Raw genomic sequence first — 25,864 nt, forward strand, 5'->3', positions numbered from 1 at the left:
TTTCCTCTCCACGCTGCCGGCTGCAGTTTACAAAACGACTTCATGTTCGTTTCTCTACGGCTCTCATTTGCAGGAAGTTCCTTTTTAAATTCGACATTTTAATAAACGGTATTTTAGATCAGCCTCGTGTTTTAATGCACCAAGAGGTGTCGATTATATGGGGATTTAATTCGTTATTATGACGTTTTCTGTTTGACAAAGTCTAATTCTGACATGAGCACATGTCCTTCTTATTTCTATGCTGTGAAGCTTGTTCCCTTGACGTTATTTATTGTCTCTTTTTTTTTTTTTTTTTACGTTTCCGGGAAATAATGAATTTCTGCTCCGCGGATGGGAAATAAAAGCAGGAATTAAAACCCTCCAGTTCGACCGCACTGTCTTACTGTATGCAAATCGTCGCTGTTAAATGCATGTATTATTCCTGGACGTGTAAAAGCGTTGCGCTCGGTGAATGTATGTGTTTATGAATTTCTATGAATAATTCATGTCCGCTGGGTTGAAATGAATAATCATAACATCACACCTCCACAAAACTTTTATAATCAGCCTCCACCTCACGACTCCCATTAGAACAGATTTAAATACGCGCGTATTTTAAGTCTAATTAATTCTGTTGTCAGACTCCCTGGCAGAAAGTGAGGAGTCTGCCGAACTCCAATTAACACCTTGTAATTAGAGCGCCTTCTGATCGGCGCGAGGGGAGGAGGGGTCCTGAGGTGGGCGGGGCCGGGAGCACTTTTCTACCCATGTCCCATGATGCCGTGCGCTCGGGATGGGAGGAGAGGGCCTCAAATCCTGGCTGGAAGAAGAAGGTACAACCTCAGCCTCTTCTTTCCAAAAAAGAAACAGAATAATCAGGTTCCTGTCGGGGATGGAACGTCTGAGAGGCGAGGGAGGTCAGAAGTTGATGAAGGTGAGAGCGGGCGTGGGCCTGTTCTACATCATCATCATTATCATCATTATCATAGTCTCCCCAAATCTGGGCCAGATTCTCCTTTCATGGCTGCAGAACTGACTGAATTTCCAGAGAGTGAATGTCCAGCGTTCTTCTTCATTATGAAAGTGATTGTTTTTGTCATTGTGGAACAGCAGCGGTGAAATTTAACCTGGATGCTCGAAAAATCCCCAGTTCTACCAACAGCAAATCAAATAAAGAACCCGTTCCTCAGTCCAATAAACCCGGGCTGCTGGATGGAATGTCTTTCAGAACCTGTTCCTCGGTCCAATAAACCCGGGCTGCTGGATGAAATATCTTCATTAGACCAATAAACTCGGGCTGCTGGATGGAATATCTTTCAGAACCCGTTCCTCGGTCCAATAAACCCGGGATGCTGGATGGAATATCTTTCAGAACTCGTTCCTCGGTCCAATAAACTCAGGCTGCTGGATGGAACGTCTTTCAGAACCCATTCCTAATTCCAATAAACTCGGGCTGCTGGATAGAACGTCTTTCAGAACCCGTTCCTCATTCCAATAAACTCGGGCTGCTGGATGGAACCTAAAATGTTCTCCAGGCTGAGGGTTCTATGTGATTTCAGGGTAATAATTCATAATTCAACATGCAGACACGCTCTCGACAGACGGAACTGGTGCGTCCGAGCCCTGGGTCATGCGCAGTGGTGCATGGGTAATGGTGCAGCCGCAGCCCTGCACTTAACCGAGAATTGATTCCAGGCCCGCACCCTCCCTGGAGGCTGGAGTGTGTGTGTGTGTGTGTGTGTGTGTGTTTAGAGTGGGGTGGAGGTTAAATCTCCTGTTCAGATGCCCACAGCGAGCGTCCCACCGCTGGTCTCCCCGGAGTGGGGGGCACTGCAGCAGGGACTCTTTAAACATGACTGTGTGTGTATGTGTGTGTGTGCGTGTGCGTGTGTGTGTGCAGAGACAGAACGCAGCCGACTGTAAAGTCTCTGTGGTCAAAATCAATGCATTGGCACTTTGCAGGAACTCTTCCCTCCGATTTGGGGAAAATCCCGGCAGGATTCCGCACCCCCGCGTCGGGGGGAACGAGAAAAACAACTCAGGCCCGTCCACCGACCGCTGACCTGGGATCAGTTCTGCTCCCGGACCCTCAGGGATGGGGTCATGACCTCTTGAGCTGACTTTGCCGGAGTTGTGCCGGTTCATCCGGGTTCCGGTGGTCGTGCGGAGGCGTTCCCTCCCGTTCCGTCTCGGCACGGTGCTAATGGGCTCCGCACCTCGCCGATCCGAGTCGGGCCACAATTAAGGAGGCGAGAGATTCGCTCTCCCACCTCTCCGCGCGATTCGCCTTTTGGGGGGGTTATTTTAAGGCCGACCCCCACCAACGTTGCCGCCTGATCCGCGCCGTATGCCACGCAGGCGTCACGACCGCAGGCCTGTCGGGTGTTGAGGCGGGTTATCAGAGAGACGTCTGGAAGGTGCTAACGCTGCTGCATGCAGAGAACACGCGTGGGGACAGGAGCCTGCATCTGGACAGTCACGAAATGAGCGAACCTCGCAGCACCAGCGCCAGCATCACCGGGGCGGTGGTGGCCTCACTTCCCGTTCCACAGACGACACTGCCACCTGCTGTTCACCTGGCAGAGTGCACCTGCTTTTCAGTTTTAAACATGAATATATTATTTTAAATTACGATCGATATGTTGCTGCATACGTATGAATAGTTGCACGTGTGTGCCTATATATATATTGTGGTAAAATCTAATTATAGATTTTGGTTTGTATGACTGACGTTCGATGATTGATCCATCGGTTATTTGTCACCCCAACAGCCAGCCACACGCGACACACGGCGACAGCCGTCCTCTCCGCTGTTATTGGTTACTTTGACTCGGAGGTGCTGCGCTATTGGATGATCCGCGGGTCAGTCCGTGGGTGGGCGGAGCTTATAGAAAAGGAGCGGGAGCGTCCAGCTGGGTGGCGATGCAGAAGGCGACAGGTGACGAAATGACAGAAGAAGACCAACAGCTGACTCCGCTCGTGAGAAACGTGAGTAAGAGTCACGTGTTGGGGGTTTTGTGTGAATTCGTATTTTGCGCATTTGTCCAGTTTACTCAGAGCGAGATGCAGTGTCCCTCCAAGCTGATCTGCTCTGACACTCCTGCTGCTGGTGGCGTCCCTCACCGTGTTCCGGTGTCAGACGTTCCATTAGAGTGACGCTGTCGCCTGACACCGTTCAACCCGGAATAACCTGAAAGCAAGGAATGGGACTGTTCTGGATCTGGAGGGTTCCTGTTCTGTCCGGTTCAGTGGTGACAGCGGCTTTTCTAATTCCTCTGTGCATTGACAGGGACCGTCCCCCTGGAGACACTCAGGGTTAGTGGCCGAGTATCCTACCCACTAGGCTACGGCCACCCTTCCATCCACACAACTGTCCTCCAGCGTCACACCTGCCCCGCCCTACAGAGGAACAGTGACATAACAGTGTCATGTGGACGTGATCAAATTCTGCAAACGGGTGCAAATGAGACAGATCTGCTGATAGAAATATGCGCAGATTTAAACTGTCACACGTTCTTTTAACCAACTGGGTCTGCGTCTGGGTCAGAGGTCATGCTAGAGTTTCCAGAGCCTTGTAAATGCTGGTAATTGGCTTGGGTTTAGTTTAGGGCTTAGTCCAGTTCAGTTTTGTCCTTAGTAAGAACTTCACTTTTCCTCCATAACTGTATCGTATTATTTATGCCAGCTCGGTTCAGATGTGGATTTAGAATGAAAAAGCACAGTAATAAATAAGTATTCACAGTGATACACAGTGAAGTGAAATCCAGACAGTTCAGGCCATGCCCTCCGCTGAAGATTTGTTATTGTGTATGAGAAGCTGCTAGAATCGTCATTGATCATCTCTGGTTTCATCCATAGTCCTCAGGATCTGCTCTGGAGACAGGCTGTAAGGTTCGATGGACTGTGGTGGAGACATTTGCATCTGGTTGGAATGAATACTTTTTTTTAATTGGTTTTGAATATCATAAAGATCTATATCCATTTTCTTCAATATTAGTTTAAATTAGTAAATCCAGTCTTCAGACGTGTGGAAGTGAGCATCTCCATCGTCTCTTCCGTGTCTGGAAGTGTAATCAAATTACGGCGAAGGAGAAATCCCTCTTCTAATCTGGTTAGCCGTCGGCATTAACAGGCAATGGGAATCTCTGTCATGTGGTGTAACCCTTCACCTCATCTTCACTGAGGTTCTCCCATCTACACCAACAACCATGTGACCTCCTAATTCCCTAACAAGGTTCTGGTTGATCATATTCATCCTCAAATGAAACCTCAAATTCCACTGATCATTTCCTGTAATGACGCCTTTTTGCCAGTAGAGGTCGGAATGTGCACAAGCTTAGATTCAGCTCCAGCTCTGATACTGTGGAGGTGGATTGGTGGCAGGTTCTGCAGGGGCATGTGTCGTGTGGTTCTGCAGGTTTCTGCTGTTTAACTGACAGGGTTCTGTAAGATCCAGTGTTTTACTTTGGTATGTTTGGTAGGATCGAGTCTCACGTACTGCTGTCCTGATAATGAATGCCTGCGGAACGTCTCTGACCTTCAGGACCTGAAGGTCATGTGACCACCACGGTTCCTGACAATCTGATTGGAATTGTGATTTGAATGATGTCTTGATTCTCCAGACAGGTGGTCAGCAAACGTCCATACAGGAACTGTTGTTGCCAAGGCGACCAGGAGCAGCATAGGGACGGGGTCCTGGTTCCCTGTGATTGTAAGTGGTGTCGCTCCTTCCTGCCTGGCGCCCCTGCTGGAGAAGGAGGGTGGAGCTGGTGACCTTGGCCAAGATCAAGAATCCAGAGGAAGTGAGGAGGAGAAGGGAAACAGGCTCATAGATAGATGGAGGGGTAGTGTCCCCATTACCATATATCTGTGTGTGTGTGTGTGTGTCCCTCCCTCCCTGTGTGTCAGGATGAAATATTCATGGTGAAAGTGATTGGTTGAGAACAGCAGGCTGGTCTGTCACAGCAGCTCTCTTTTAAGGCAGAGCTCTCGATGTATAAACACACACACACACACACACACACACACACACACAGACAGGCAGGCAGGCAGGCAGTGGGAGAGAGAGAGAGAGAGGGGCGTTCCAGAGTCACAGAGTGACGCTGCATTGCTTTTCTCTCTCTCTCTTTTTCGCTTACACACACACACACACATGTGCAGTGGCGGGATCGTATGCAGTAGGAACAGGAGGGAAGGTTGACGGTGACGGCGCCACCGTGTTCTCGCCCTGATGGAGGGAGACAGTGAGGGAGAACATGCACTCAGGGTGAGTCACAGCTCTGCATCTCTGTATGTATGTGTGTGTGTGTATGGAATGCAAGGATATGTTTTGTCCCTCAGAAGGAACATGTAGCAGGTGTCCAGTGTCTTCTTGTAAGTGTGTGTGTGTGCGTGTGTCTGTGTGTGTGTGTGTATGGAATGTAAAGATATTTTTTGTCTCTCAGAAGGAACATGTAGCAGGTGTCTTCTCCATCACACTGTCTGGGACGCTTTTCTTTTAGAAGCACCAGTTTTTGCGACCAATCGGATTGCAGTTCTGTAGTCATGTGATTGTATCATTGTACTGATGGCAGAATATAAGACAGGCTCAAATGATGTCTGCATAAATTCTTAATAACCATCAAAATATTATCTGTGTTATGTCATTCATCTGCAGAAAATAGTGAAATATGAGACATGGTTTTTAAATAATGATAGTTAAATATGGCAGCTAAGATTTTATTTATGCTATTGAGCAGTATTTGGTTGTGATCTGAATTCTCACATGCTCAGCGATGATGATGATTGGCTAGCGATGGAAGGACAGGATATTGATGAGCGTCTGGTGTGGCTGGTTTATGTTGGGGTTACCAGATAATCCACGTCAAGGATCAGCTTGAGCTGCGACAGGATTTAGGTCCTGCGCTGTCCTGACTGCTCGATCACCACCAGGAAAGGAAGAAGAGCTAGACACTTCAGTTATATACACTATGTAAATCAGATGAAATACACCGAGTGTTATATATGGAAGCACCACTAGATGGAGCCATGAGACTATAGATCCCCCTGTGGTCTCCAAAAGATGCACTAATTACTAGGGGTGTTGAAATTAATTGTATAATCGATGCATCGCGATGCAGATGTGGATGATATTGGAGCGATGCAGTGCAAAACATAATCGATTACATCATAATGACGCTACTTGCTGATTTTCTGGGGGCGGTATAAAAATTTTCTCTAAAAAAGTAGTGCCATCTGCGCGTAAAATGTAAAATAAGAGGTTGGAATTTTGACAACATATGTTTTTGATTACATGAGCTGTCATGAGCTGCCTTGAGCTGTCACTCAAATATCTGCTGGCCAATGAGGCAAAGCCCCGCCCTCACAAGCGAATTTTGGCGAAATCTGATTCCATATTTTTCTGCCATTTGTGGCGTCCGGGATAGTGCGGACTGAACACAGACAGTTTTTCTGATCATTGTAGTAAATCAAAGCGTCCACACATCGATATCGAGCTATTGATAATAATAATTAGGGCTGCACGATTTGGGGAAAAAGACATATTGCGATTATTGAGATCAATATTGCGATTGCGATATGATAAAGGACACTTGCTTGTATATCAATGAAAAGTCGCATACTAATAGTAAAATGTTTAATTTCAAAGTGAAAAATGCAAACTACTTATAACCTGAAATGCACAGTGCTTTCAAAATACAATATTCTACAAAATTAAATAAATCACAAAAAAATCTTTTACATTACTGTCGAACGACAAACCCTGGTAAGGCTAAACAACTGTTTTGATTATATTTGGCCATTATAAAATCCCGTATTATAGTTCTTACGTTTAACCAAAATGTGGTTTGGAGGCTGACTTGAACTCAGGGATGCATAGCTTTGCTAGCTTAGCTAAGGTTAAGATTTGGTGAATTTCTTTAGGAAACCTTCAAAGTTTGAGAAAAGTTAACTAAACAGCTAAGAACAGTCTAAATAGTTAATGCCTACGTTTAGCCAAAACGTTGTTTGGAGGCTGACTTGAACACAGGAATGCATAGCTTTGCTAGCTTAGCCTAGCTTAGCTAAGGTTAAGACTTAGATAAAACGGGGATTTTATAATGGCCAAATATATTCAAAACAATTGCCCAGCCTTACCTATCAAATGTAATCCCCCGGGATCTGGTTTGGAGCGTACAGCGGTTTGTACAGCCCCAAGCAGCACAAGAGTGAGGCATTTTTATGCACTTCTCTCCATAGACATGTATATGCTTCACACCACAGCAGCGCCTATCGCAATATGGCGGCGACGTTGACGTACGAAGCAGCGCGTCATGCGGCGTCTAACCATATGTCTCCGAATTGAAAGTCATGTGACCAAATACGTCACATCCGACTGAAGTGAGACTCGCAAACTTTGAGAGAATGAGAGAATGGATCGGATATTTTGCCGATCCAATCCATGTACTAATCATTTAAATCGCAGCTTTTTGCGTTCATGTAATCGCACAGACTGACATCGCGATTATGATTGCAATTCGATTTATCGTGCAGCACTAATCATAATCTAATCAAATCAAGAGACCAGTGAAGGTTCACACCTGTATTAATTACACAGTCCCTCACAGTGTTTCATTCTCCATTACTTGATATGCTGTCTGACTGCATCTCTGTGCATTTTAGAGAAAATTAGAAATAAGTGAGCATGTATTTGTCTGGGTGGTAGTAGCCTAGTGGGTAACACACTCGTCTATGAACCAGAAGGCCCAGGTTCAAATCCTGCTTACTACTGTTGTGTCCTTGAGCAAGACACTTAACCCTGAGTGTCTCCAGGGGGGACTGTCCCTGTAACTACTGATTGTAAGTCACTCTGGATGAGGGCGTCTGATAAATGCTGTAAATATAAATGTATTTATCATACTCACTACTCAGTGAACACCAACCCTAACCCTAACCTACAGACAATTCAGTGTCATCAATCCACTAGAGGTGTGACCCTTCACTGGTCTCACTATTCGATTTCATTACGATTATCAATGCACCGATTCGTAATGATGCATCCCATCAATTTTTCTACTTTTCTACTACAAAAATGCATATGGTGTTCAGGGGGGTTCATTTAATAATCCCTGTATGTCATATAAGAGTAGAGTGGAGGACCTTGTCATGATGTAAATTCAGTTTTACTTCGAATCCTGCTTGTTTCCTTTCTAGTCAAAATAAGTGAATGGGTTCCATTATAAACTGGTGACATGCATTTCATCATTTTTTCTACAGAAACCTGCTCAAGATAGAAAACATTTCTAGCTGAATGTAGGTGGTAAAATCTCCAGGATGTACCTCAGAATGCAGGTTCCTGGTTGCGTTCTAGAGCCACTATTCAGGGAACACACGGCTCTGTGTGTTTAGAGCCCTAGCCTTGCTGACGTCAGTTCTGTTGGCCTGGAATGGAGCGGATCTGGCAGAGGGATCATATCAGCAGCAGCATCAGAAGGGTGGTGGAAATGTTTTATTTCAGTCCATGGTAACCCTGGATTTCGCTCAAACATTCCCATCGACCGTGGGGAAGGAAGGGAATAGTTCAGGAAAATGAAGACATGACTGATCATATTCTCCACCCTAAAAATCTGTGTGCTGCTGTATTTTCCGGTTTCTAGCATGTGAGTTCGATGTTCACAGCTTCTGTGATATTTATTCCCTGTTGGATGAAGATCCTACTAGGAGCTTTCAGAACCTGTGTGTTGGTATGAGTTTTAATGACAGGAAATACAGATGCTGCTGCTCTGCAGGTGTTCACTTGGACACACACATAGACTTCTACACAGCCAATCACACACGGAGGACATTCAGACCAACGGACAAAAAAAAATAAAAAATCACAGCCATACATAAATACTCCTCCCACTCAAGCATCCTCATAATGCATATAAATACACATCTATATAAATAGCACACACACGTAAATGAGCAGCCGCTTGCTTCCTGTGATATCAGCATGGCGCTGTTCTTCAAAAAGACCACATAGACGTACACAGCAGATTACAGAGCAGTGAATCATTGAGATACAAACACACACACACGACTGCTCTCTCTCAGACTGGATGGCATGGGCAACGCCTCTTTTTTTTAGATTTGGCCGGTTTGGCACACAGATGATACTCTGAAACCTGAAGCAGGTGACAGTTCGGACGATGCCAACGTGCCTATTGTGCCACAGTGGAGCAGATGGTCCACATGATGTCATGTGGCACGACTCCAAACCTCGACGGGTTCCGTTACAGGAGTGACCTTCCAGCGCCCTCTAACCTTTTTTCAGACCCACATTGTAGGTGGTCATCAGTCCAGGTGCGCACACACACACACACACACACACACACACACACAACAACAATTGAAAATCAAAATCATATACAGTATGTCTCAATGGGCTTTGACAGACTCTACAGTTGACACACCCACACCTGACCCTTCTGCACACAAGGAAGAAACCTTGGGAAGGAGTAATACAGAGAGTGACCCCCTTCCAGGGTAGAGTGAAATTGAAGCTTTAGCCATTACAATGGTGCTGGCGGTGATGACCCTCTGGTACGTTTCTGTTGTCTCATCAAAAAATGATTGCCAGGAACCAGGATCCCTCTGGTGGTCTCTTCACTGGACTCTGGAGGTGGTCTCGATTCAGTGCCTTGGAGAAAACTAACAGAAGCAGCGGCAGATGAGGGCATTGTACAACTGGTACAGAAATACGTGGTTATAGTGGTACCTTTGGGTAATAGTGGCCTGGTACCCTAACTAGGACAGCCTAACTAAGGTGAATTTGACAGGTGAGAGTGTAATAAAGTGGACTTAATAATTGACACTGTGTCTGGGACTTTAACAGAAGGCCAGAGTGAACAGATGTGTTTTCAGTTTAGATTTAAACACTGAGACACTGAGACACTGAGTCCCGAACAGTGACCGGAAAATTCAATAGGAGAACATTTACATTTACCAGACGGCCTTCTCCAGAGCGACTTACAATCAGTAGTTACAGTGACAGTCCACCCCTGGGGACACTCAGGGCTAAGTGTCTTGCTCAGGGACACAATGGTAGTAAGTAGGATTTGAACCTGGGTCTTCTGGTTCATAGGCGAGTGTGTTACCCACTAGGGTACCACCCTGTGTTCTGCATCTGCTCCCAGCTGTGACCTTCTATACTCTGGGTACCAGTAGTGGCCCGCACCTGTTTTTCGCAGGGGCCGTGGCGGATCGTAAATAACTAAAAGTTCACTCAGGTACTGTGAGGCAAGACCATTAAGGGCTTTATGGGCCAAAAGAAGGATTTTGTAGTCAGTCGTAAATTTGATGGGTAGCCAGTGCAGTGATTGTAAGACTGGGGTGATGTGGTGAAATGTCCTAGTTCTAGTTAGAACTCAGCATTCTGTACTAGCTGGAGTTTACTCATGCACCAACTAGAACATCCAGACAGTAATGCGTTGCAGTAATCTAACCTTGATGTAAGAAAGACGCGGTCCAACTTTTCTCCATTGTGCATTGAGATCATGTTTCTTATCTTTGAAATATTTCTAAGTTGAAAAATGCTATCTTAGTGATATTATCTACATGCAAATCGAATGAGAGACCTGCGTCAATAGGGACACCTAGATCCTTTACTTCTGTACTTGGTGAGATAGAAAGGCTATCCTGAGTTATGATGTAGTCAGACAGCATAGGTCTTACTGCACGAGGCCCGAGTACAAGAGCTTCCGTCTTATCATGGTTTAACGGAACAATGTTGATGAGCATCCACTGTCCAATGTCCTTCAGACATTTAATTAATACTGTGTTTGTGAATAACATGACTTAAAGGTTACATGTATAAGGAAAATAGCCAACTCCACTCTACTGTCACATGTCCACAAACTGATACCGATCAGTCAAATATGACCTGAACCAGGAGAGGGCTATTCCCTAAATATTCCCAGTTTAATTAGCTCGGTGGGTTGCGCTGGTAGCGGCAGTTATAAGTGAGGGAGCCGTAAGCAGCACCAGAAACAGGAAACAGGAAGTTGTCCAACCGTTGTCTCTTAACCCGTTCTCCAAAACAGAGGTCACACACACAAACACACATACATACACACACACCCCTGGTAACTACATGCATTCAGTACAGATGTTGGCTTCTTAGAACCTCATTTCACAGCCCTAGTGGTTGAAGGTCCCTGTGGGTTCCATTTCCAGATGGGTGTTGTGAGAATGTTTTAGATGAAATGTTGAATTAAGATTCCTGTCATCAGTGCAGTGGCTGTTGGATTGATGTGACTGCAGTCAGGAGGAAACGTACATGTACTGTCATGTACATGATGTAAACATCTAATGCGGCTCAGATTTCAGAACTGATCATGGACCCACGGCACTGCTGACACCATGCACAGTGTGTCTCTGTGAGTTGGGCACAGGTCACCGCCGGCATTCTCACGTTGGACGATGTGTTATCCGGGATGGGAACGTTTCTCTCACTTCTTCCGTCCCTCCCAGTGGAGACACTGGATGTTCTGCTGCCACCACTAATGAGCTTCTAGTCTCCTGAAAATGTCACAATTCAGTTCAACCGCATGGTGACGGATCTACACATCTGGACCTGATGCAATTTGACAGATGCTCTTTCAGAATGTCCCTTATTAACCACAACGTATAATGACGTGTCACCCTGGAGCACACTTATAAAATAAAACAGTCAGTTCCGACCACACAGTGTAGGGTGCTGGGGCTAATGGGTAAAAAAATGCTTTCCAGGGTTTCTAGATGCATTCATTCCAGCTCTTTCTGTAATCATGTTCAGAACAATATGACCCAGTGTACATGAGTACAGTAGATGAAGCAATGATGAAGACCTTCTTGTTGAAGGGTTTTCTGTATCGAGGTGTCCTGCTATTAGATCATTTGTTTCTACTTGTTTCACGCTCCAGAAGTCTGTGTTTTGTGTCTTCAGGAGAACACAGAGGAGGCCGTCATCGACTACGGCAAGACCAGCTTCTCCACACACACCAACTACGACACGGAGGAGAGTGAGTAGCATACAGAGTGTCTGTCTGTGTGCATGAACATGGGATGACTGCTGATGTGTGGTGATTAGTTATCAGTAGATCTCCTGGAGATGAACACCATCCTTGTCCTTCTCCATGACTGGCTGATGATCCCCTCATAGTTGTGTAATCAGTCCATCTTTCTTCTGAAACATTAAAACATCCTGGTTTATCATCTGGTTCTCCATCTGTGGACCTGGGTGGTGCTTTTACTTGGTTTGGAGGTGCAGTTACTCACTATTTAACTTGCATTCGTTGCCCAGAAGCGTCAGTGGGACGCTGAATTGAGACAGAGCGGAAAGAACTGGGGGTGGGATGAGGAACATCTCACAGTGTCTGGCTGCCAGGGCTGTGGGTCGCCTGGATTTCAGAGGCGCTTTCCTTCTCCTGCTGCTTCCCACGTCTCGGTCCTGTTGTCTCAGGTCACCGGGCGGTGTATGTGGGGGTCCACGTTCCTCTGGGCAGGGAGGGCCGGCGGAGGCACCGCCACCGCGGCCACAAACACCATCGCAAGAGGAGGGAGAAAGACTCGGACACCGAGGCTGGGAGAGACTCCCCTACATACGGTAACACCAACACCTGCACTTATTCACCACTGCCGTGCTCCTCCGTCCCTGCAGGTCCTGGAGCTCCAAAAGGAAATACAATTATTATAATAATTTAGTAACATGCTCTAGTAAAGCAGGCCCAATTAGAGTCGGCCAGAGGAGGAGTGTTTCATCCACATCTTGATCTTATTAGCGTCTGACGCTCAACCAGCATCATCGCTCCTCATCAGAATAAGAAGTCAGCGCTGGAAACCAGTAGCGGTTCCTGGCCTGTCTTTTTAATCAGATAAGAATTTAATTAAATTACGTATTGATGCCATTAGAGGATTTGTTTATTAGAACTCAGGCTAAATAACATATTTCATCATCTGAACTCCTGAACCCCACCACACCCAGGAACAGCCACACCGATCTGGTGGATGTGATGTATTTTACTATCATTATCTGGTCCCTAAATATAATACTACAGCCATGTGACGTGGGTAAACTGGTTATCATATCACTTTAAAATTCCTTTTTTTGTATTTCATCAATTCTAAATTGACACTACCAGTTTTGACAGACTGATCACACATTTAGAAAATGTGTCACTCAGTGTGAAAATGGCAGTGAGCGGTTCCGTTCATAATGGTGCAGGTGTTTATGTGTTAAAATATTCTGGTGATGAGCAGCCTGACACTGACCCTTGAACTTCAGACACTCCCTCTCAGCGTGTGCAGTTCATTCTGGGTACAGAGGATGATGATGTAGAACACACCCCCCATGACCTGTTCACTGAGCTGGACGAGCTGTCTTTCAGGGACGGGGACAGCACCGAGTGGAGGGAGACGGCCAGGTCAGTGTGTGTGACAGACGCTCTTAAAGATGAAATACATAATGACCTGTGTCTGATAATTTGGTTCTTGGTGAATGGAGCAACGTTCTGTATGTGAAAGATCTCCTCCACCTCCTCGTCCTCTTCCTCTTTCCTCCTCCTCCTGTCTTGGTCTCCTAGGTGGCTGAAGTTCGAGGAGGATGTAGAGGACGGTGGAGAGAGGTGGAGTAAACCCTATGTAGCAACTCTCTCGCTGCACAGCCTGTTTGAGCTCCGCTCGTGCATCCTTAACGGCACGGTCATGCTGGACATGCGGGCCGACTCCATCGAGGACATTGCAGGTATCGAGTCTGTGTCTTATTTTTTATATTTACATTTACATTTAAGGCATTTGGCAGACGCACTTTCAAGTTACCATCAATGAAGTGATCAGTTCTGGTTCACTAGGACCCCCAACTATGAATACAATCTTTTTATTATATAGTTAGATTATATAGTTTGATTCACATTATGTGCTCATATAGCCTGGGTTCTATACACTGTGTGCTGGGTTCTAAGTGCTGGCGCTGGATGCTGGGCACTGGGTTCTGAGCAGTGGGATCTGGGCACTGAATGCTGGACTGTGAGTGCTGGATGTTGGGCACTAGGTGCTGGGTTCTGGGCGGTGAGTGCTGGGTTCTGGATGCTGGCTTCAGGCCGCTGAATGTTGGGCGCTAGGTGCTGGGTTCTGGCCGTTGAGTGCTGGGTGCTGGATGCTTGGTTCTGGCCGCTGAATGCTGGGCGCTGGGTTCTGGGCACTGGATGCTAGGTGCTGGGTTCTGGCCATTGGATGCTGAGCGATGGGTTCTGGGCACTGGATGCTAGGTGCTGGGTTCTGGCCATTGGATGCTGGGCGCTGGGTTCTGGGCACTGGATGCTAGGTGCTGGGTTCTGGCCGTTGAATGCTAAATGCTGGGTGCTGGAATCTGTGCGCCGGATTCTGTGTGCTGGGCACTGGGTCCTGGGTGCTGAATGCTGGGTGCTGAATTCTGGGTGCTGGGTTGTAGGTGCTGAATGCTGGGTGCTGGTTCCCATGGCACAATAGGACAGTCTGGATTTTCAGGTGTGTGTGTGAATGTGTGCGTTTTTTCTTTGTTTTTTTTCAGACATGCTGATTGACAGCATGGTGGCGTCGGATCAGTTGGACAATGCTCTGAGGCAGAAGGTGAGGGAGGCCATGCTGAAGAGACACCATCACCAGAACGAGCGCAAGCTGAGCAACCGCATCCCGCTGGTGCGCTCCATCGCTGACATAGGCAAGAAACACTCCGAGACGCTTTTACTGGAGCGCAACGGTGAGATCTTTCTCTGCACTCCCATTTTTTACTCTTACTCCACTGGGACTCGCTGTTCTCCAGTACAGACTTGTAGAAACTGTAAGTAGAAACCAAAAAAAAAATTGGGGTGCAGAACGCTTCCTGTTGACCTAGCAGATGACATGGTGTTTGTAGTGTGGGGTACTCAGTGTTGTATGTTGTGCGGGCTGCTTGGTTCTGGTGTGTGTTCACGTGAAGTGTGTTCTGCTGCGTTTAACCCTTCAACTGCATGCAGTCAGACTCCTGGCCATGGCTTTTGATGGCTTTGGTGGTGTGATTGGAGGCATGCTTTTGTCAGACAGAAGTGGATTGGCCTGTGTGGTTACATTATCCCGCTTCCCCTGGGCTCATTGGATGGTGCATTTTGCCTTTTACTTCTATTCTACAACTCTACAACTACAACCACCGGCGGTTTAGTTAATATAGCAAAAACAAATAATAAAACTGACATTGTAGAGAAAGATACTATACAATATTGTTGTCTTTCTGTAGACTTTTACTTGTAGATCATTCATTAGTTCACAGGGTTGGGAGAGACCGACACCCAGTTCTTCCACCAGTTCTTCTTTACACACTTAGATGGTCCCTTTCTGTATGATGTAAGGGAATGTTCCTAACTCTCCTGTTCTTGTTCTGCGTTTGGTTTATTCTCCTGTTCTCTTCCCATTTCTCCCCACTTCCTCTCGGCAGGGGAAGGTCTGTCGGCCTCTCGCCACTCCCTGCTAAAGCCGGGTGTCTCGACCTCCAGCCTGTCCCAGAGACGGGAGTCTCGTGTGTCTGTTCTGCTCAACCACCTGCTCCCCTCCCCATCCCCTTCCCCCGTCCCCACCCCCCAGAGCTCACCCCCATCGTCACGGAAACACAACGGGCCTTCGCATGCCCCCGGCGTCGGAGCCCTACAGGCCACGCCCCCCCAGCTGCACATCCCCGAGGTGGTGGTGTCACCTCCTACAGACGAGCTGGAGGATGAGGAGACGCTGAGATCCGTGCCCCCCATCGAGGACGAGGAGGCATCGGACCAACGGAGAGCCCAGCTGGGGCTACTGCCCCCTGAAGGCAAATATCTGTGTGACCTGCCAGCGTGAGTGAGTGCCGGCCTCCACCGTCGCTACAGCATGGCAGCATGAGGCTCCGCCCACCAGCAGCATCTTCATCAACACCATCGCTACAGCATGGCAGCATGGAGCTCAGCCCACTTTCAGCATCTTCTTCACCACCATTATCTTCACCACCATCACTACAGCATGACAGCATATGGCTCCGCCCACCAGCAGCATCTTCATCGGCAACATTGTCTTCACCACCATCGCTACAGCATGGCAGCATAAGGCTCCGCCCACCAGCAGCATCTTCATCACCACCATCGCAACAGCATGGCAGCATGCAGCTCAACCCACTTTCAGCATCTTCATCACCACCATTATCTTCACCACCATCACTACAGCATGGCAGCATGCAGTTCCGCCCACCTTGAGCATCCTCATCTTCATCATCACCTATTCTTCAACCCTCATAGCAGCATGCACCATCATCTTCATCACTCATTGCTCTATGCACCACCTTCAGCATGTGGGTCCTACTGTCCTTCCCCTGTCTTCATCATCACCTTCAGCACTGTTATTGCAGCCTGGTCACACATTCTCCACACATCATCTTCATCCTAGCCTCGCCTTTCATCTCTCCTTCTCCACACTGCTCCCTTACCCTTTATCATCCTTCGTTCTCTCTGCATTTCCTCACGTGTGGCCTCCAACTTCCCCAATTCTCTTCCTCACTACCATGCCTCTGATGCTGCTGCTGCATGCTCACATGCTGCTCTTCTCCCCTCCTTTTATTCTGTCTGTTTTTTTGTGTTGTTCTAATGTTCTGTGGTGCATTAGAGAACCGTGTCCGTCTGAGGTGCATTAAAGCCTCCCGTTCTCTTCTCTACTCCGCAGCTGCAGCCTTTATGTGGCTTAATGGGGTCTCACCACTGACTGAAGACCTCTTTACTTTCCATTATCAGTTTTAGTTTGGTCGCAGTGGTCTTTGAGCTTTAACTCCTGGTCAGGGTGGAGTTTCATCTCCACGTCCTTGTGATTGAGGTTCGTGTCTGCGTGGGAAACTGCTCTAAAAATACGACATGACAGACGCTGGCAGGCTGCGCCCACGCCAGTTCCAGTCCCTCCACTGCCTGGCCTTGTGGCCCGTATTTATAGAAGAGGCACATCCAGTCATGAGAACAGAGAACGTGGGCGTGTGGGAGCCTGTGACCTTCTTACAGAGATGAAAGTCTGCAGTGCTCGGTTTCTGCGCTGTGTAGGTGGCCACAGTCAACACAAAACCTGTTCGGTTTTTATTGTTATTACTGCTGATTTATTGATTTATTTTTTATTAAATCAGCCTCTGTTTAATGCTACATGGTTAAGGCCAAAAACGGCTGATATTTCCTGTAAAAAAGTCATCTGGTGTGGCCAGAAGATCTGAGTCCCGTCGTTATTACGTAACAGGGTCAGTATGGTTCTACTCGCCCTGAACTTGTCACACGGAACTCTTTGTTCTCTCCTGAAGTTTTGCAGCATTCCTGTCCTCGTCCGTGTGAACGGAGCGCGGCGGGAGCTCAGGCCTCCCTAATCCCCCTCAACACCAGGGGCTTTGCCTGGAATGCCAGCCACGGCACCCCTGTCCCCGTATCCTGTAACAGACAAGGGGACTGAAGGACCTGTTTATTCCATCTGAAATGCTTTATTTTGCTCTATGTTTCATTTCTCATGAATGTGTGTGGATGCAGCTGAGTGGAAGCGGGGCAGAGAATGGGAGAAGGTTTCTCCAGTGACCGTGTGGCTTTGACATGTCCCACAGGCCCCATGGTCACTGCACAGTCGGTCCCCAGCAACTTGGACGGAGGCAAAGGCGACCGCAGGCCATCCAAGTCCTTCACTCAGGTAACCAGAGGTCCTGAACCCAGGTTTTTAAAGAAGACCATGTCCTTCAGGTCCCACCCTGCATCTGCAGAGGGTCCAAGAAGCAGCAGTTCTGAAAGAATGGAATGTAGTTTTCTGTTTTAGGTTCTATTATCCAGTAGTGACAAAACCGACTCCAAACCCTGCAGGTGGACACCAACTTCATGAAGAAGATCCCCCCAGGGGCAGAGGCCTCCAACGTGCTGGTGGGTGAGGTGGACTTCCTGGAGAAGCCGATCATTGCCTTTGTGCGCCTGTCCCCCGCCATTCTCCTCTGTGGTCTGACGGAGGTGCCTGTGCCCACCAGGTACCCAGTCTGCTGTGGACAGATGTAGTCTGTTTGTCTTCACAGCCATGCTAGATCCAATTGCTGCCATCTCTTCTGGGGATTATTGGTGGGGACAAATAAATATTTAGATATTGGTATGGACACCCTTGTCCCCACCATTCATGTTAATGAATGCCCAGACATTGAGATGTTTATTTTATAACCTGCAGAGTTGCTGATTTCCTCTGCCCACTCAGGTTCCTGTTCCTTCTGCTGGGCCCTCGTGGTAAAGGGTCCCAGTACCATGAGATCGGGCGCTCCATGGCAACGCTGATGACTGACGAGGTCCGAGACAATCACGGTCAGAACACAAAGTGTGTCTTACACTCACTTTTCACACTCTTTCTCTCTCTGGGACTATTAGATCTTCCATGATGTGGCCTACAAGGCGAAAGACCGGGCAGATCTCCTGTCTGGCATCGACGAGTTCCTGGACCAGGTGACCGTACTGCCCCCTGGAGAATGGGACCCCACCATACGAATTGAGCCTCCCAAGAGCGTCCCTTCTCAGGTCAGCCTGTCTTCTGTCCTGCCTGTTAGACACAGTTCATTCAGTGCTGGTGAGAAACATATTTCCTCCAGACTGCCCATACAGCATTTCATGTCAAGGACCTTTTACCGCCTTGTGCTGTGGACGCTGTCAAAGGAGACTAAAATCACATTATTGTGATGATAGAGTGAGAACAGACTGTGGTTAAAATGCAGTGTCCACCATTTCACTCGCTGTCCCGCCTGCGTCCAGACCAAGAGGAAGAGGCCGCCTCAAGCCAACGGGTCGACCTCACCCGCCGACCTCATCAAGGAGGATGAGCACCAAACTGGACCGGAGCTGCAGAGGACAGGACGGTCTGTACACCAACCCGTCACCATGGATACAGGACATCAAACAAAACACACACACACTGAGGGACAATCAGTGCTGCAGCGTGTTTATTGAAAGGGCGGAGCTCAGGGCGTGTTCTCCTCTTTAAATGGTGGAAAATGCTGCCATAAGAACCACGAGGACCTGAAGCTGCTGCATAATTCATCTCCACATGATGGCTGCTGGGATCTTATGCAATACGCTGTATTATTTAAGAACGTGATGTAGGTCTGGAGGAACAACGGTTAAACTTTGTCTGAATGCAGCCTGAGCGTGAACTTTGGGGAAGATGTTTTTATGGATGGTCAGTCTTTACTTCTACCTTTACTGTAGTTCAGTAGTGATTTGGCACCCTGACGCCTCCACCCTGTCCACCTGGGTGCAGGGCCTGATGCTGGAATGAAGCCTCCGGCAGCACATGTTTGCTCTGCGGACCCACGTGAGGATTACAAGCTAATCAGCACAATGGTGTCCAACGTTCCTTCAAGGACTGGGCATCGGGGCGGCTAAATTCAGCCTTAAATCTCACACACACACGCACACACACACTGTTTACTTATTACTGTGTCTCTCTCCTGCTGTAGGATTTTTGGAGGTCTTATCCTGGACGTGAAGCGCAAAGCTCCGTTCTACTGGAGTGACATCCGGGACTCCCTCAGCCTGCAGTGTCTGGCCTCCATCCTGTTCCTCTACTGCGCCTGCATGTCCCCTGTCATCACGTTTGGGGGGCTGCTGGGGGAGGCCACCAAAGGCAACATTGTAAGTGACCAGGAGGAAATTGTCTGAGTGATGCTGCCCTCCAGACGTGACCACACGCATGTCTGGAGGTGGTCAGGGCAGAGGTGAGATGGTCAGGTGTCTGCTGGACATAAACACATCTCTGGGTGTATTTGTGTGTGTTCGGTGGAGTGAGTGTTCTGTTCCTGAAAAGGGTTCCAATGTTTTGTAGGGTATCAAGAACCAAAAAATATTAAAATCATCTGGACTGTAAAGGATCTTTATTTCATTAAATATGAAAAAGTGATCTAAAACTGTGTGTGTTTGTCACTTTTGTTAGCTCTGGAACCTTCTCCGGTGTCCTGTTCACACTCACCATCTTCACTCTGATGATAGAGAGTAAACACCACCGGCTCCTGGCTTCTTTTAGTTCCATATTGTCCTCTATATAAACATTCTGCGTTCTCTCTCCAGAGCGCCATAGAGTCTCTGTTTGGCGCGTCTCTGACGGGCGTGGCCTTTTCCCTGTTCGCTGGTCAGCCTCTCACCATCCTGGGCAGCACTGGGCCGGTTCTGGTCTTTGAGAAAATCCTTTTCAAGTTCTGCAAGTGAGTGGTTCCTCTGGGGCTTCTGAAGGTTTTATACATAATGAAATAAGTCTTTAATTTGTACATTTATATAAATATAAATGCGATGAAACTGGTGATCTACTCAGTTGAAATTCCATTCAGATGCTGAGTTGTTAAAGAGCTTCGCCTCCATTTCCCATGATGCACAGTGACTACAGCCTGTCGTACCTGTCGCTGCGCACCTGCATCGGCCTGTGGACGGCGTTCCTGTGTGCGGTGCTGGTTGCCACGGACGCCAGCTCTCTGGTGTGTTACATCACGCGCTTCACAGAGGAGGCCTTCGCCGCCCTCATCTGCATCATCTTCATCTATGAGGCTCTGGAGAAGCTCTTCCACCTGGGGGAGCTCTACCCTGTCAACAAGCACAACAACCTGGACAACCTGACCCTCTACACGTGAGTGTGCAGCGCCCCCTGCTGCATGAACACTTGTTATCTCATCTTGAACCTGAAAAAACCCACAGAAACCTACAAAATGTATAACCCCCAAATGTATGTTTCTCCATATTCATATAAAATAAAGCTACAGTGCCAAATAAAATCTCACTGAAAACCACGATTTTATCAGTAAAATCATTCTCTGTACATCCATAATTTTTTATTCTGACGTCTCATGTCTCTTTCTACTGGTCAGATGTCAGTGTGCTCCTCCTGCAGTGGTCTATAATGAAACGCTGCAGGTGTGGAATCAGACGGGCCACACATCTTCATCCATCCCCTGGAGCAGCCTCAACATCTCGGTGTGTCTCCCACACATAATCTCATACACCACCACACATCTGCACTCTAACTCCTGTTGTCTTTGTGTAGATGTGTAAAGCATTACGCGGAGATTTTGTGGGTTCAGCGTGTGGACATCATGGCCCCTACATCCCTGATGTTCTGTTCTGGTCCATCATCCTGTTCTTCAGCACATTCCTGCTCTCCTCTTTCCTCAAACAGTTCAAAACGGAACGTTACTTCCCCACCAAGGTGCAGCTCCAGTAAAGACACATCATGTTCTCACCATCTTCCTTCATATAACCTCATTATCTGACTTCCTCTTTCTATGTGCAGGTTCGTGCCACAATAAGTGACTTTGCTGTGTTTCTGACCATCATGGTTATGGTCCTGGTGGATTTTCTGATGGGCATCCCAACCCCCAAACTGCACGTCCCTGACCGATTCGAGGTACGGAGATCCTAATGCTGATCCATCACACTGAAACCAGGCAGTTGAGCGGAGACGGTGACAGTTGATGCCGCTACCTTTTATTCATCCTGTTCTGTAGCCGACTTCCAAGAACCGCGGGTGGCTGATTGACCCACTGGGAGAGAACCCGTGGTGGACTGTTCCAGCTGCGTCGGTTCCTGCACTCCTCTGCACCATCCTCATATTTATGGACCAGCAGATAACTGCAGTCATTGTCAACCGGAAGGAGCACAAACTCAAGGTGGAGAAATGGCTGTAATTTCCATGATTTTTCCATGAAAGTAATTGCAGATGCAGTGATTTTCCTGAAAGAATCACCTCTGGGCATAAAGATTTTCAGTGTTGTCCTTCAAGATTTCAGCAGATTTTTGAGACACTCTACGTGGAAATTAATTTCTTTATTTATTATTTTAAAAATGGGGTTGTAATTTCAACATATCAGTATCATGATATTTATGTGATTTATGAGCCATAATAACCTGAAGAATGCTTTGAATAATTATTATCGCCTTTTGCCATTTTCACATAGAATGTAATGTAATTGAGGATTATGACTGTGGTTCTCTCTCCTGATATTAGATGTTCATAATTAGTGCTAATCAGTGTGATTTTCTCCATATTTGTACAGAAAGGCTGTGGGTATCACCTGGACCTCTTCATTGTGGCAGTGATGCTAGGTGTCTGCTCGGTGATGGGGTTGCCATGGTTCGTGGCAGCAACGGTACTGTCCATCTCCCACGTCAACAGCCTAAAGGTGGAGTCTGGTTGCTCTGCACCTGGAGAGCAGCCAAAGTTCCTGGGCATCCGAGAGCAGCGGGTCACCGGCCTGATGATCTTCGTCCTGATGGGCCTGTCGGTCTTCATGACCTCTGCACTGAAGGTGACTCCTCAGAGCACCAGACACCAAGTTCCAATTTCTACATCTTAGATGGTTCTCAGATGAATCCGCTAAGGATTCTCCATTTCATCTGATTCATAAATCCATGGACTGTAAAAAGGGTTATATGAACTGATTCTTCTGTTCTCAGTTTATTCCAATGCCGGTTCTTTATGGGGTCTTCCTTTACATGGGTGTGTCCTCCTTGAAAGGCATTCAGGTGAGAAGGAACTCCCACCTCAACGTTGCAATTCAGTTTACCCACAGCTCTGTTGCACACACACATTCTCTCTGTTACTCTGAGTCAGTTCTTTGACCGGATCAAACTCTTCGGAATGCCAGCAAAGCACCAACCAGATCTGATCTACCTACGCTACGTTCCCCTGTGGAAGGTGCACATCTTCACGCTGGTGCAGCTCACCTGCCTGGCTCTGCTGTGGGGCATCAAAGCATCAGCTGCTGCTGTCGTTTTCCCAATGATGGTTGGTCATCCGTCACATGTTCTAATGTTTAACTGTTGTGCTATGAATGAACTTTGGTTCCTTGATTCTCTGCTCAGGTTCTCGCTCTGGTGTTCATACGGAAGCTGCTAGACTTCTTCTTTACCAAGCGGGAGTTGAGTTGGCTGGATGATCTGATGCCAGAGAGCAAGAAAAAGACAGAAGATGACAAGAAGAAAAGGAAGCAGGTAAACCCCCCCCCACCCTGACCTGAAACAGGTGAACCCCTCCCACCCTGACCTGAAACAGGTAAACCCCTCCCACCCAGACAAGAAACAGGTAAACCCCACCCACCCTGACCTGAAACAGGTAAACCCCTCCCACCCTGACCTGAAACAGGTGAACCCCTCCCACCCTGACCTGAAACAGGAAAACCCCTCCCACCCTGACCTGAAACAGGTGAACCCCTATCCCACCCTGACCTGAAACAGGAAAACCCCTCCCTACCTGACCTGAAACAGGTGAACCCCTCCCACCCTGACCTGAAACAGGAAAACCCCTCCCTACCTGACCTGAAACAGGTGAACCCCTCCCACCCTGACCTGAAACAGGAAAACCCCTCCTACCATCACCAGTATCTACATCAGCATCTTTCGTTCTGATTTTGTTCTGATTTCTCACCACCACCATCAGACAGCAGTTCCCCATGACTGCTTCTCCATCATGAAGCATCTTGATTGTAGTTCTCTGTGTTCTTGAGAGCTGTTCTTGTACAACCTAAGAAAATGATCGGATGAACACATAGAACGTAGAGATGTTTAAAGTAAAAACTGTACACAAGCATCCTATTCATGTAGCATTTAGCAGGGATGTTTCATTTATTTCATTTCTTCTGCTGTTCTTTGGTGCTCTTAAGCTACAAATCTACTTCTGATGGTCAGCTGGTTTATAGAGCATTGTTCTTTATTACTGGGTGGTTAAAATCTCTGAAAATGTCTTTCTCATTTCCTGACCACATCTTCATCTTTAGGAGGAGCAGCGGCGGATGGAGGAGGAAGAGGAGGCTGAAGGCTCGACGTATGGAGAAGAAAATCTGCTAAAGATCCCCATCCAGTCTTGCTCTGGAAGGTTGGTTCATGAGACTCTTACATTTTATATTGTGGCATGTCCAGTTAAAGTCTGCCCTCCAGCTACTGGAGTTCAGTGTGTGTTGGTCATCAGTTTGGAGTGGTGGACCATCTGCAACCCCATACAACACCAACATATAGTACAGTACTGTCACTCTATAGAACTGAGTGTATAGTACAGTATAGAACAGTGTGTAGTACTGTACTAGTAGAGAGTATATATAGGGTATATATAAGACCAGGAAGACCCAGGTTCAAATCCCACTTACTACCATTGTGTCCCTGAGCAAGACACTTAACCCTGAGTGTCTCCAGGGGGACTGTTCCTGTCATTACTCATTGTAAGTCGCTCTGGTTAAGGGCGTCTCATAAATGCTGTAAATGTAAATGAGTATATAGTTCTGTACTACTATTTAATAGAACAGAGTGTATTTTATTGTATGTTACAGTGAGGACATATAAGTGTTTAACAGAATGAATCAATTTGTTGGTCTGTGTGTGTGTGTGTGTCCTGCATGCAGCACTGATCTCTCCTTCATTAATATCACTGAAGAAATCAATAAAAGTGAAAGTGTCCGGTGGAGAATGCTCAGAAGCTCAGACAGGTTCTTTATTTCGGTGTGTTCATGATGTATCTGTAGATCAGTAGACTGATGCTTCTCACTACTCTGTGTCTGATAATCAGTCATCCTTCATCTACAACACAACATGAAGCCTCCTTTCTAATAAAGTTACAGGCATTGGCCAGTCCTGAAATCTACTTTTTACCTTGATGATGATGATGACTGTTTATCTGGAACCCCTGTTAGTATCACTGTGTAAATAGAAGGGATGCGCATTTCAAACACAAAGACTAAAAGTTGATTTTTGAGCATTGTGCAGTGATGTGCAGCACCTCCACCCATCCCCAGTCCTGAGTGAACGCTGCTCTACAAGCTCTTGTGTAGAGAAAATGCAATACTTCCTTTACACAGTACACACATTAACTCTCTCCATGTTGTATTTCCGCAGCCAGGAGAAGGTGGCGTGTGTCCGGGTGAACATGGAGCCGCAGCACGGGCGTGAGTCGAATAAGGAAACCTCCTTGTGACGGCTGGGGGGGTTTACCCGGGTGGAGTTTATGGGACCAGTCTGGACTCTGCGCTGGTGGCTCATCCCAGTGGCTGGGAGGTGCTACTGAATAAAGTTCGCAGGGTTTGTTTGTGTGAGCCAATCAACACCTCATCGTCCCACTGATGCCAAACTAAAGAGGCGTGGCCATGGGCTTCCAGAGATGTATTTCATCAGAGATGATATTTAAAGATGATATTTAAAAATCACATTTTTATTTTGTTAGTATTATTGATTTATGAAGTCTGAATGTGATCAGTGTCCCCTTATGATGATGATATATTTTTAATCACTTTCATGGATGCCACTTTTAAAACATAGGGGGATGGCTGGACCACAGTGTTTCACAGTTCTAGTTCTATGCTATACATACGTACATAATGTGCTTCTATGTTTACAGAATTTCTTATATAAAGCAATAGAAAAGTGGATTGGTTGAGATCCTATAAATTATTTTGTGCAACTTTCACATCTGTGAATCTTGTAATATGACCCTCATTTAGTTTTTCATTTTTTAATTGCTGTGTCTTGGTCTGTGTGCCTTGTGAAGTTGTGTAGCGTAGATCATTTCAACACATCTCATCTGATTTCAGTTCGGACAGCAGATGTTCATGTCATCCTCAGAGGTTCTGCTGTTGAAGGTTCTGCAGTGAATGTTAATGTACCTGAGGTCACCTGAGGTGAATGTCACCACTTGTGTTGCGCCTCTGGATGTCTCTTCAACGTGTTTCTGCTGAATGTACTTGTATTAGTTCAATGTCAGTCATTATGCGATGTGTGTTCCGCTGGTGAAGTGTGTGTCGTCTGCTCATTTTATCACAATCAGATGTGTGTGCAGTAGGATTGGGCCTCCAAACTGATGGGACTGGACACTAGAAGTGCAGAATCTAATAAATCCTGGGAAATAT

General features: G+C 47.0%; 1 protein-coding gene across 9 annotated transcripts; it reads left to right on the top strand.

Moving 5' to 3' along the window:
* Positions 1 to 2,867: 2,867 nt before the first annotated feature.
* LOC114769977 (sodium bicarbonate cotransporter 3-like) lies at positions 2,868 to 25,864 on the top strand. Of its 9 annotated transcripts, none has more exons than XM_028963457.1 (27): positions 2,874 to 2,967; positions 5,140 to 5,245; positions 11,924 to 11,999; positions 12,440 to 12,583; positions 13,262 to 13,400; positions 13,560 to 13,720; positions 14,525 to 14,713; positions 15,425 to 15,790; positions 17,576 to 17,658; positions 17,826 to 17,983; positions 18,202 to 18,289; positions 18,369 to 18,515; positions 18,747 to 18,850; positions 19,451 to 19,625; positions 20,058 to 20,191; positions 20,362 to 20,607; positions 20,846 to 20,951; positions 21,022 to 21,183; positions 21,268 to 21,381; positions 21,482 to 21,643; positions 22,031 to 22,282; positions 22,431 to 22,499; positions 22,588 to 22,761; positions 22,839 to 22,967; positions 23,750 to 23,847; positions 24,368 to 24,464; positions 24,858 to 25,864. In XM_028963457.1, exons 2-27 carry the CDS (start codon positions 5,210 to 5,212, stop codon positions 24,909 to 24,911), a joined length of 3,663 nt encoding a protein of 1,220 aa, XP_028819290.1. In that variant the 5' UTR covers positions 2,874 to 2,967; positions 5,140 to 5,209; the 3' UTR covers positions 24,912 to 25,864. The 9 variants fall into 9 exon arrangements, with proteins under 9 accessions (XP_028819288.1, XP_028819294.1, XP_028819295.1 ...); XM_028963460.1 differs by lacking the exon at positions 2,874 to 2,967 and adding an exon at positions 4,672 to 4,690; XM_028963458.1 differs by lacking the exon at positions 2,874 to 2,967 and adding an exon at positions 4,805 to 4,823.

This window comes from Denticeps clupeoides, chromosome 20, assembly GCF_900700375.1.
Source record: "Denticeps clupeoides chromosome 20, fDenClu1.1, whole genome shotgun sequence".
Classification (NCBI taxonomy): domain Eukaryota; kingdom Metazoa; phylum Chordata; class Actinopteri; order Clupeiformes; family Denticipitidae; genus Denticeps; species Denticeps clupeoides.